Here is a 13,009-nt window from a genome sequence, read left to right on the forward strand (position 1 = left end):
GCCTTGTTTTTGGCTGACCAGTTTTCAGTTCCCAGTACCCAACGCATTTGCCCCAAACCACAAGAAGTATTCCCTGTGTGCAGAACCAAGAGTAGCATAGCTGAACATAGCAGGCTTTGGCCCCAGTACAAACAAAACAAAGAATATAGCTGATTGACAACAGTTGGTCATGCATGCTTTTATTGAACTTTCTAGTTCAATTGCTATTGCTATGTTTAAAATTTTAAAGTTTAATTTTTGTTTAGTTTTAGGCCACACCCAATGGTGCTCAGGGGTTAATTCTGGCTCTGAATTCAGAAATTACTCTTGGCAGGCTTGGGGGTCCACATGGGATCTCAGTGTCTTGCCTGCAAGACAAATGTCCTACCCACTACCTGCTGTGCTATCACTCCAACCTCTATAGTCACTTTCTTTACTACCTTTTCTTGGATTCCACTCAATATATCTTTGATATTTTTGGTAAATATGGGTTTGAGTTACCCATTTTCTATCATTTTTCTTGCATCCTATTTTATAATTATGAAGTAGAACATTTTAGTTATATTGCAGCAGGTTTTGGGAGATCTTTAACAGACTCTGAGGTATCTTCAATGATCCCTAAATTATTAAATTACTCTTTACTTTGCAGACTCCTATATACAAGGCTCTACTCTGTGGGGATCTTTCAGCAGAGGTCTCAGTCTGCCCAGGACCTGGGGACTAAGGGTGGACAATAATATCTTCTACAACATTTTAGGAAATGCTATAATGCTGGGTAAGTGATGGCATTGTTTTATTATAGAATTTTTTAGTAGATCACATATTTCTGAAAAAGTCCTTGCTCCCAAATTTGAATTGCCAATCTGAAAGAACAGCAGTGTTTAATCCTTACAAGTAGGCATGTTTAAAAAAATAAAGTTTAAGTATCATCACCATTGATGAGTTAGCTAAGTTTCATAAAGCAGGAAATTGGTCTTTTGCGTATGTCACTGCAGGTCATATTTAGATTTTGGCCAAGCTGTCAAAAATAATCAATTTAGTTATTTTCTCTTTTTTTTTTGACCTTGTTAAAGTTCATACTTTAGAATTCTCTAATTGGTTATCTGCTTTCGTCTCTGTAACCTAAAATTCATTTCACTTGCAACTCCAGACATTTTCTTTAAAAATCTCAAATTGAATTATACTAATCTTTTAATTGTCTTTTATAGTTTCTGATTGCTCTTAAAATGCAATCCAAAATACATAATTTACTTTAAAAGATATCAGTATTTAACTTATGTTTGTAAAATTATTTTGCTAATTTTTTCCTCCGACCTGTTTTGGTTTTTGTGTTTTCCCCTAAACTACATCATTGGCATATTTTTTGATTTAGTTTGTACATCTGAATGTTTTTCTGTTTCAAGGCCTTTTGCACAAGATCTTTTTCTTCATTGGCAATCTGCTCCTGATTTCTTCCCCAAACTCCCAAGAATTCTATACTTAAACTCTTTATCACAACTAGTTATATATTCATTTTAATTATATATCATATTTCTGATAAGCTACTTAAAATCTAAATTTTACTGTCAATTTCATAAAAATATTGTTGCCTTAGCCCTTTAATCAATGCTTGTAGGTAACTTTGTTGAATCTTAAACTGATATTTATAGTCCCCAGAAATACTCCTCCCATTTTTTGCTTGTTTGAATTTTTGCACCCCCTCCTTTTTTCTTTTCTTTTTTTCTTACCTTCAAACAGACCCACATAACTTGAACCATCTTGTTCTGCCTCACAAATTGAGGGGAAATAATGGAGGACACCAAGACCAAACAGTCGTATGAACATTGAGTAGAAATAAAAAATGATCAGACTTGAACACCAAATCCAAAGCCAACTACAACAGAATCGATACCCAATCTACAATAGGCTAGACACAGAAGGGACTACTTATACTAGCAGCCTGGGGACAAAGGAGGGGCAATTGGGATGCATGCTGGGAATAGGGGTGGAGGGAGGACAATATTGGTGGTGGGAATGCCCCTGATTCAATGTCACTATGTACCTGAAATAACTACTGTGAATGATTTGTGATCCTCTTTGGTCAAAATAAAAATTATTACTATAAAAAATAAAATAAAGTAGAATAAAATTTAAAAAAATAGAGTACAGGTGGGCTGTGGTGGGAGGAGGGAGATTTGGGACATTGGTGATGGGAATGTTGCACTGGTGAAGGGAGGTGTATTTTATATGATTGAAGCCCAACTACAATCATATTTGTAATCAAGGTGTTTAAATAACGATATTAATTAAAAAAAAGAAATAAGTAAATGAATTAAAAACCTCTATTTATACCAAAAAGAATCAGAAACCTTTACTTAAAATAAGTCTAAAATTATATTCAAAAATAGTATTTATTACTTTAATCTGTGATATGTCAATGTAAATATATATTAGTTATAAATAATATTTTGATATAAATCTACAAAAGATTGAGTTCTAATGCTGAAGGGAAAATAGTTTAGTGAGAAAACATGGTTCATATTCACAAACTCATTCTTTTTTTTTTTTTTTTTAATTTTTTTTATTTTAATTATGACAACAAAGATGCAAAGAAAGAGGACAGGGTAAAGTTACAGTGGAAGCCCAATCACCCATAAACAGATTTCTCAGTAGTCCCATCGATGATATCCCAGCCTTATACTTTCAGCCAAAGAACATTAAGAAAAACAAAACTGAACCCATGTACCATACAATTACTTTGTCCCTCAAATCCCCCGTTGTAGTACATATTATTTCTTAGCAGCACACCATATAATCTAAAGATATTAGACTTATGTAACTCTTTAAACATTGAGGGCAAAGTACATTTATCTAGATCCATGCACATGCTTACTAGTTTAAATTAACCTCAAAAGTTTTAGTGGGTTGTTTTTCTTAAGGATTGGAGTCAAGGGACCATAGTAAAAAACGATATTAAAGTGGCATTTGTTTGCATAGGCCCACCAAAACATAAGGGACATGGAAAGACAAATTATGGTCTAAATAGATGGAGACCCTACCCCTGAAGTTTCCTGGCACAGGACTGACTCTAGGCTCCAGGCAAACTAGTTTGTCCAATTCAAGTCATCGTCTGTAGTGGCAATACACCTCCATTCCTCACATAGTCTCTGTTGTTGGTATCATGCTTCTGTATTAAAGATCCTGGAGTCTACATGTCTCATATAGCAGTCAGGATGGTGCAGAGCATTCTCTCGTTTCATCTCACACTTAAGGGGCAATAGAGAGAACCATGTCCTGTAGAGCAGGTCATTGTTGTTGTCACGTCTTATCGCAGGTCATTGTTGTTGTCACGTCTTCTCAGTGTAAACGGAGGTGTCTTTTTAGGAGGTCGATGTCAGACCCTTGGTAGTGTCTTTCCTGGTAGAGGACTGCTTCCAACTGTTGCTATAAAAGACCTTGGATGTTTCGTAGATAGCGTGCCTGGTTCCAGTGTGAATGGAGAATGCCCATTCATCTGAGGCCTGTGCCAGGTCATTATATCAATGTTCAGGGTGTAAGGTACATTGTAATGAGATTTATTAGATAATAACTAATCTGTATGTATAGTGTTTTCCCATTTTAATGTGTCTATGCAAACAAGGATCAATGCCATGAAGCGTTATTGGTGCATTTGGAGGCAATAAGAACAAGACCAGCAATTTCCATGACATAGTTCAATCATAGGCATCAAACTGAGGGACAGTTCCACCAACAATCCTTACTATACAGCTTACAAAGAAAAGACAAGATGAAAAGTGGATAGAAAAATGATGGTAGAAGAATATATAGAGTTACAGCAGTTAAAGAAAATAATCATAAAATACTCAAAATATATATGTGTTCAATATGTGTTCGATTTATGTCCTTCTAAATAGTTCTGAGATTTGTAAGATCTACTGTATGTCTTTGGACAGAGATTAAAACTGTTTGTTACTGAAGGTAAGAAGGGTAAATCAGGGGTACTGGTGGTTGGGAGGAGCATAAGTTCGCGCGGGGGCGCTAGCCCCCGCGCGGTTTCAAAATGTAGACTGGTATGAAATTGCCAGTGACAGCCTGAGTTTAGCTGAGCAGTTATCTGCCACCCCCTAGATCAAACGCCACCCCCTAAGCCAACCCTGTAGCAGGTCCGGCCCAGGTCCGGGCCCCCCCTACCCTAGGCCAGGCCAAAAGGCCACTGGCACATGCGGAGGTCTGCCAGCTGCCCGCCCGTGCTGCTAAAAATCCTGCTTCAGGAAGGGAGAGAGAGACCCTCCCAAGCCTGAAGGACAGGGATTTAAGCCCAACCTAGGCCGGTCCCCAGACCCGGCCTGGGACTGGGGAAAAACCCAGGGTGCCCCATCAGCTCCTCCCAGAAACCCACCTGGAGATCCGGAGGAAAGGGGGAGAGGGGGGCCGGGTGACCCAGGTCCGGGCCCCCCCTACCCTAGGCCAGGCCAAGAGGCCGCTGGCACATGCGGAGGTCTGCCAGCTGCCTGCCCGTGCTGCTAAAAATCCTGCTCCAGGAAGGGAGAGAGAGACCCTCCCAAGCCTGAAGGACAGGGATTTAAGCCCAACCTAGGCCGGTCCCCAGACCCGGCCTGGGACTGGGGAAAAACCCAGGGTGCCCCATCAGCTCCTCCCAGAAACCCACCTGGAGATCCGGAGGAAAGGGGGGAGGGGGGCCGGGTGACCCAGGTCCGGGCCCCCCCCTACCCTAGGCCAGGCCAAGAGGCCGCTGGCACATGCGGAGGTCTGCCAGCTGCCCGCCCGTGCTGCTAAAAATCCTGCTCCAGGAAGGGAGAGAGAGACCCTCCCAAGCCTGAAGGACAGGGATCACAAACTCATACTTGAAAAGGTAATTAATTTAGCACAACGGGAGATCAGAGATAAGGGAATCAGATAAGCAGATAAGCAATTAGAAATAAGGGAAAACATTTGATTGGGATAAAAAGAACCACTACAGGGAAGTTAAATGAAGAGATGTCAAATTTGCTCTGACTCTTTTGAATAGGGGAAAATTTTCTGAGTCTTGGAATAGAAATTTATAAAGGTTCCCTAACAATATGATTTTAGCAGAAAACAAATTATATAGAACAAGAAAAAAAGAAAAAGTGTAGAGCTTGGAGATTTTGAATTGGAAGCTCTTGACATTTGTCTAAAGAAGATTATATAATTTTCCTCTCTTTTGTGTCATAGAGAAAAACACATATACAAAACATATACACAAAATGAAAATAAATGTTAACTTATGAGTAAGCAAACAATAAAAACTGATCATCAGGTTCTGTGTTTTTAGGCACATACATAGAAATGAGATCAATTTCTTGGGAAGCTATATCTGGAAATAAAAATGGTAAGTGTCAATTAGTCAATTAGTTTTAAATATATGAAAGAGCCAGAGAGATAGCATAATATGTCTTATACTCATCCTATACAACTCCAATTTGATCCCTGGTACTTCATGTGGACCCCTGAGCCCTACCTTATGTAGTCCCTGAGCTCAGAGCCAGGAATAAGCCCAGAGCATAGAAGGCTATGGTCTAAAAACTGAATGTCAAGAAGTCAAAACCAAAACAAATATCTATTACACCTATCAAAATTGTATATAATTTATACTGTCTTGAAGACAAAAAATGTTAGGTATCTTAAATTTGCTTAAATATAAACTAAATGTTTATATTAAGATGTTTTAGTAGTGTATATTTTTATAAATAACTATTCAGTGTGTATATTTATATACACAACACAAATAATACATCTATCTTTTTTTGTTTTGTTTTGTTTTTGGACCACACTCAGTGGCACTCAGTGGTTCTACTCCTGGAACTTACTCTCAGAAATCAGTCCTGGCAGGCTTGAGGGACTTTCTGGGATGCAAGGGATCAAATCTGGGTCAGCCATGTGTAAGGCAAATGCCCTACCCTCTGTGCTATCACTCAGGCTCTATTTATCTATTTACATATATGTATTATATCTTGGGATTTGTGAGTAGTGAACCTTTTGGACATTCCTACCCCAAACATACTCCAACCCATGCCTGTTCATTTAATGTGATATCTGAATATAGCTTGCCCCTATTTCTCTTTATAATATCTCTTGTAGATAATACCCAAGTTAATGTGAATGCTATGTAGATGTCAGTATTTTCTAGAGAATATTTGTCCTTTAGTTAATAATTGTTTGATAAACAGCAAAAAGAAAAAGCATTATAAACTAATGACAGACATAATTTGTCTAACTACAGGATATATATATGTATATATAAAATTTGTGGATGTAGAACCCACAAACTCATGTGGAAGACTTACTCTCTATATATGTGCATTGTGTTAATTATAATGTGCTTTTTTTCAGTAGGACAAAAAGATAGAGTTATATAAAACTTTAATTATCATTGTGAATATTTGGGACTTGCTTTAACTTTGTTTCTTATTTCAACTGATCAGAAGAAGGAAATATAATAAGAAACAACGTGATAATCAGTCTTTTGGGCACTGAGGGACTTTCCAGTCCTGAAATGCTGACACCATCTGGAATTTATATCTACAACCCCACCAATATTGTAGAGGTAAGATCTTCAGTTCCACCATGAATATTAGAAATCAGAGAGTATAATAGCTTTTGCAAAAGTTACTTAATGGTAGCATCAGTGGTGAAGAATTAAAAAAAAAAAGCTTACTGCATTGTGGTATCAAGAATCTACTTTATGAGTTTGTATGTGTTAATAAGCAAGTGCTTTAGGACAAATGCTCTCATCTAAGAATTCCTTTGAACAATATCTACATGAAGCAAAACAAAGTAGATATGGATCATTTTATTGTGACTTCAATTAATTAAAATGTCTAAAATATCTTAACTAAAATATATTTCTGTGCTAGCTAACTATTAAATGTATGATTTTATACTATTAGAATTAGTATTACTTATATCACTATTTACACATATTTATATTACTATTTTATGTTACATTATTATTAAATTTAGTTTTTTTTTAATGTTTTTGAGGGATCATACTTGGTGGTGCTCTGTGCTTACCTCTGGCTCTGTACTGAAGAAGGACTCCTAATGTTGATGGGGGACTAACATTATGTGATGCTGGATTGAATGCAACCTTTATACTAAAAATTTAGTTTCAAAAAACATCATGACGTATATGAGATTATGACAGATTCTAGAATGAATGAAGTACATTCTGATGGCCTTGACTCTTCTATCCTATCGTTTAGCATACATTAGCATTTATTTTCTCTAAGCATATTTAGAGATAAATTTTCCTGGATAGGTTTAGCTATTAAGTCCTTGGAGGAAGCATTACTTTTGAGTCTTGAGAGAGTCATTTGATTCCTCTTCCCCAGCCATTTTCTTCTGTGGTTCAGTAGTGAAAAGGTTAAGGGCCTCATCATTCTAGAATATTCCTCTGGAACATCTCCTGTGCTCTCTCTGGCAATTAGACCAAGTTTCAGAGGAACTGAGTGAATGAACTCTCCGATCATCTGCTTTTAATTACCTTCAGCTGAGTAACCCTTAATAAAAGTCATGGTTATCTCCTCCAACCCTCCTTTTAATTATGTTTATTCCAAGCAGATACTTACACACCATTTTAGGTGCCTAATGGGGGCAACTAATATACTAGGGAGGAAAGGAGGCAGAACTGAAGGAAACCAAACTTTAGACCCAGAACAGCGAGAGCTCTTTAAACTAGTTGGTCATTTCAGGGCTTGTTGCACAGCTGTGCCAGCAAGCTTTGGGCTTTAAAGAGCTGAGTTTTGGTCTACTTTTGTGGACAAAGCAAGAGTTTTTAATGTTTATACATCCGAGAACCAGCATTGACCTGTGAACTGGCAGTTGAATAACATTGAAGGAAGCAAACTCTAAGGATCTACCTCCTTGCAACTGGGGCATCTATATGTTCAGTGCTGTGGATGCTATTTGCCTGGCCTTGTATTTTTGTCTAGGTATTTTGGCCACTATTTGACCAAAATAATTGAGTTGGCTCTAGGTGTAGAGAAGCAGAGGACCATCTGTAAAGTGAGTCGTTTACTAATACTGACCTGGAGAATAATGCCCTATCAGCAAAAAAAAAAATATTGTGTCTAAAAGAAGTTGTATATTTCTCCATTAAATTATTTCCATTTCATTCATTAATTTTCTTTCCCTTAGAGCCACTTCACAAACTACAAAAAAAAAAAAAAGAGAAAATGCTTGTTTTGAGAATAAGATTTTAGACTAGATTTTTAGTATATACTAAAGGCATATTAGTATTATTTTTTATCTTTCATAAACTTAACATTATATCATTTTCCCCATTTGATTATCATTTAAATCAGTGGTCCTCAAACTATGGCCCGCGGGCCACATATTGTATTGTATTTGTTTTGTTTCTTCATTGCAAAATAAGATATATGCAGTGTGCATAATAATTCATTCATAAGTTTTGTTTTTACTATAGTCAGACCCTCCAATGGTCTGAGGGACAGTGAACTGGCCCCTGTTTAAAAAGTTTGAGGACCCCTGATTTAAATAATTATACAAGGTTGGAAACAAAGTAGTTATTCAACAAACAGGGTCGGTGTGATAGCTTTGCAAAAGTAAAACAATAACTTCTTTAGTATTGTAAACCCTAATAGCTCATAAAATTAATAAAAAAGGTAACAAAAGATGGGGGCTGGAAACAAAGAGGAAACAACAATTATATTCCAAGATTCTTCAATTATTTTGATGCCTGACAAACAAGATAGTTAATTTGTGATAGCATCTAACTCCTACGGAACTCCTCTGTCATTATTAAATCTTAAATGATCCATACCAAATTTTCTGCAGTACCACTGGTGCTCTACTCTGCTGTCATTTTTTACACTCATGTCTGGAATGTGCCACAACTCAGAACTTAGGTGATATCTAGTATGTCAGAATATATAAAAGTTAGCATGCACCCATAGATTCTTAGGTTCAGTGAAGGACATTTTAGTCATTAGGAAAATGATAAGTTAGTGTTTATTAAGTGTGCTTATGTGACCGGTACATAGAACTTTGAAGGATTGACACTATAAATACAACTTTATTTCAATTTCAAATAAGGAAACTGAATCAAGTTCAGAATAGTTATACTGATGAGCAAAACCTTGCTTTGCTGCCTTCTTGCTAGCAGGAATTCATGTATTAATAGGTCTGTTGATGACTTCAGGGAAATTACAGTATTTATTTATGTGCTTCTTAGTTGTTCTCTACTGAACTTTATCAAAATAATTTTGTAGAATTTTTCCCAAGAATCCTCTATAGCTCTAATTCCATTTCTGTCTTCTCTTCACATGTATAGAATTTTAATTTCTGATTAATTGATTACTTGCTATCTACCTAAAGAGTCCATCTTTCCAATAGACTTAATCTGTATCAGTCTCAGACAGGAAAGCTTTTGCTCTCAAAAACTGAGAAATATTTATGTCCAGGACTCTGGAGTCTCCATGTTTATGAAGGTACTAGAAATTTCCTATGACTAGTATTATATTTAGGATAGTCTGCAGAAAAACCCTGATGACAAGCCCTTTGGAAACATGCATTTAATTTGAGGGAAATTTGTTCTGGTTTGTGAATTGATTTTATAAGGAATTCCGTATTTAAAAGCTCCATTTCAGTTCCCTAGCTCTTCTTACTCAATAGGTAATGTATATTTAAGACCTGCCTGAAGGGTTAACTCACTTTTTGCTAGTGACTACAGATGCACACCTGAAGGAGCTGGCTTACTTGGGCAGTTAATTTCTCTCTGGAATTTCTCTTGCTTGAATGTCCATAATGCATTGACTTCCGCAAAGAATTGATTTCCACACAAAATTCCCTGCTTGCCTTAAACCCTTCTCCACAAGCCTCTGGCTGCCTGCATAAATGTGTGGGTTTTTTTTTTTTTTTTCTCATGAATCATCTGGAGCATACCCAATTAGAATGGAGAGTAAAAAGGGCTAGAAAATAATGTGATCTGACTGTTCAAGTGCTTCTTGCATAGTAAAAGTGAGCCTTATCATCTAACAGAAGGCCAAAGTTGCAATATCCTGCCAAGTAAATGTACTTGGAAAGGGCTTATATATGATCACCCAGATGTTGCATAAAAACTAATGGCACTCGGGCAGCTGATTCTATTCATCTATTCAACAAATCTATTCAGTGGCTCAAAATACATGCTCTCTCAGCACCTGTCTGGTAAAAGTGGTGAATAAGGATACAACCCTTGAAATATATTCTTGAAATGTTTGAACTTCTCTCTCCCCCAGGGATTCTTGCTTGTTAACACGAATCTTTTGGTAATAAAGACTAGATGTATAAACAAGATTGATAGACCACTGGCAAACCTAACAAAGAAAGAGAGAGAGAGAAACTTGATAACTCGTATCAGGAATGAAAAAGGAGTGATCACTACTGATATGACAGAGATTCAAAGGGTAATCAGAAACTACTTTGAAAAACTCTACGCCACTAAAAATGAGAACCTGGAAGAAATGGATAAATTCTTGGACTCTTATAATCTTCCACGGTTGAAGGAAGAGGATGTAGCATATCTAAACACCCCCATCACCATTGATGAAATTAAAACAGTAATCAAATGTCTGCCGAAAAACAAAAGCCCAGGTCCAGATGGATTCACTAATGAATTCTATCAAACTTTCCAAGAGGAACTACTGCCAATCTTGGCAAGACTCTTTCATGAAATTGAACAAACAGAAACACTTCCAAATAGCTTTTATGAAGCCAACATCACCTTGATACCTAAACCAGACAGAGACGCTACCAAAAAAGAAAATTACAGACCAATATCACTGATGAATGCAGATGCAAAGATCCTCAACAAAATCCTGGCAAATAGGATTCAATGCCTCGTTAAGAAGATCATCCACTACGATCAAGTAGGTTTCATCCCAGGAATGCAAGGCTGGTTTAACATCCGTAAATCTATCAACATAATACACAACATCAATAACAAGAAAAATAAAAACCACATGATCATATCAATAGATGCAGAGAAAGCATTTGATAAGGTCCAACACCCATTCTTGATCAAAACTCTCAGCAAGATGGGAATGGAGGGAACCTTTCTCAATATAGTGAAGGCCATCTACCACAAGCCAGTGGCAAATATTATCCTCAATGGAGAAAAACTGAAAGCCTTCCCTCTAAATTCTGGCACAAGACAAGGCTGTCCTCTCTCACCACTCCTATTCAACATAGCACTGGAAGTACTTGCTATAGCGATTAGGCAAGAAAAGGATATCAAGGGAATCCAGATAGGAAAGGAAGAAGTCAAGCTCTCACTGTTTGCAGATGACATGATACTCTACTTAGAAAACCCTAAAGACTCTATCAAAAAGCTTCTAGAAACAATAGACTCATATAGCAAGGTGGCAGGCTACAAAATTAACACACAAAAATCAATGGCCTTTCTATACACCAACAGTAATAAAGAAGAAATGGACATTAAGAAAACAACCCCATTCACAATAGTACCACACAAACTCAAATATCTTGGAATCAACTTGACTAAATATGTGAAGGACCTATACAAAGAAAACTATAAAACTCTGCTCCAAGAAATAAGAGAGGACACACGGAAATGGAAACACATACCCTGCTCATGGATTGGCAGGATTAACATCATCAAAATGTCAATACTCCCCAAGGCATTATACAGATTTAATGCCATCCCTCTAAAGATACCCATGACATTCTTCAAAGAAGTGGATCAGACACTTTTGAAATTCATTTGGAACAATAAACACCCTCGAATAGCTAAAGCAATCATTGGGAAAAAGAATATGGGAGGAATTACTTTTCCCAACTTTAAACTGTACTACAAAGCAACAGTTATCAAAACAGCATGGTATTGGAATAAGGATAGGTCCTCAGATCAGTGGAATAGGCTTGAATACTCAGAAAATGTTCCCCAGAGATACAACCATCTAATTTTTGATAAAGGAGCAGGAAATCCTAAATGGAGCAGGGAAAGCCTCTTCAACAAGTGGTGTTGGCACAATTGGATAGCGACTTGCAAAAAATTAAACTTAGACCCCCAGCTAACATCATGTACAAAGGTAAAATCCAAATGGATTAAAGACCTCGATATCAGCCCCAAAACCATAAGATATATAGAACAGCACATAGGCAAAACACTACAGGACATTACAGGCATCTTCAAGGAGGAAACTGCACTCTCCAAGCAAGTGAAAGCAGAGATTAACAGATGGGAATATATTAAGCTGAGAAGCTTCTGCACCTCAAAGGAAATAGTGCCCAGGATACAAGAGCCACCCACTGAGTGGGAGAAACTATTCACCCAATACCCATCAGATAAGGGGCTAATCTCCAAAATATACAAGGCACTGACAGAACTTTACAAGAAAAAAACATCTAACCCCATCAAAAAATGGGGAGAAGAAATGAACAGACACTTTGACAAAGAAGAAATACGCATGGCCAAAAGACACATGAAAAAATGTTCCACATCACTAATCATCAGGGAGATGCAAATCAAAACAACGATGAGATACCACCTCACACCCCAGAGAATGGCACACATCACAAAGAATGAGAATAAACAGTGTTGGCGGGGATGTGGAGAGAAAGGAACTCTTATCCACTGCTGGTGGGAATGCTGTCTAGTTCAACCTTTATGGAAAGCGATATGGAGATTCCTCCAAAAACTGGAAATCGAGCTCCCATACGATCCAGCTATACCACTCCTAGGAATATACCCTAGGAACACAAAAATACAATACAAAAACCCCTTCCTTACACCTATATTCATTGCAGCTCTATTTACCATAGCAAGACTCTGGAAACAACCAAGATGCCCTTCAACAGATGAATGGCTAAAGAAACTGTGGTACATATACACAATGGAATATTATGCAGCTGTCAGGAGAGATGAAGTCATGAAATTTTCCTATACATGGATGTACATGGAATCTATTATGCTGAGTGAAATAAGTCAGAGAGAGAGAGAAAAACGCAGAATGGTCTCACTCATCTATGGGTTTTAAGAAAAATGAAA

General features: G+C 37.2%; 1 protein-coding gene across 1 annotated transcript in view; it reads left to right on the forward strand.

Annotated features, from left to right (window-relative positions):
* Positions 1-13,009, forward strand: part of PKHD1 (PKHD1 ciliary IPT domain containing fibrocystin/polyductin) — a 507,893-nt gene that overhangs the window by 210,653 nt on the left and 284,231 nt on the right. The window contains exons 40-42 of the mRNA XM_049765224.1: positions 629-754; positions 5,273-5,329; positions 6,423-6,544. Coding sequence (XP_049621181.1) covers positions 629-754; positions 5,273-5,329; positions 6,423-6,544 — 305 coding nt within the window. The remainder of the gene's footprint in view (positions 1-628; positions 755-5,272; positions 5,330-6,422; positions 6,545-13,009) is intronic.

Source organism: Suncus etruscus, chromosome 18 (assembly GCF_024139225.1).
Source record: "Suncus etruscus isolate mSunEtr1 chromosome 18, mSunEtr1.pri.cur, whole genome shotgun sequence".
NCBI lineage: Eukaryota > Metazoa > Chordata > Mammalia > Eulipotyphla > Soricidae > Suncus > Suncus etruscus.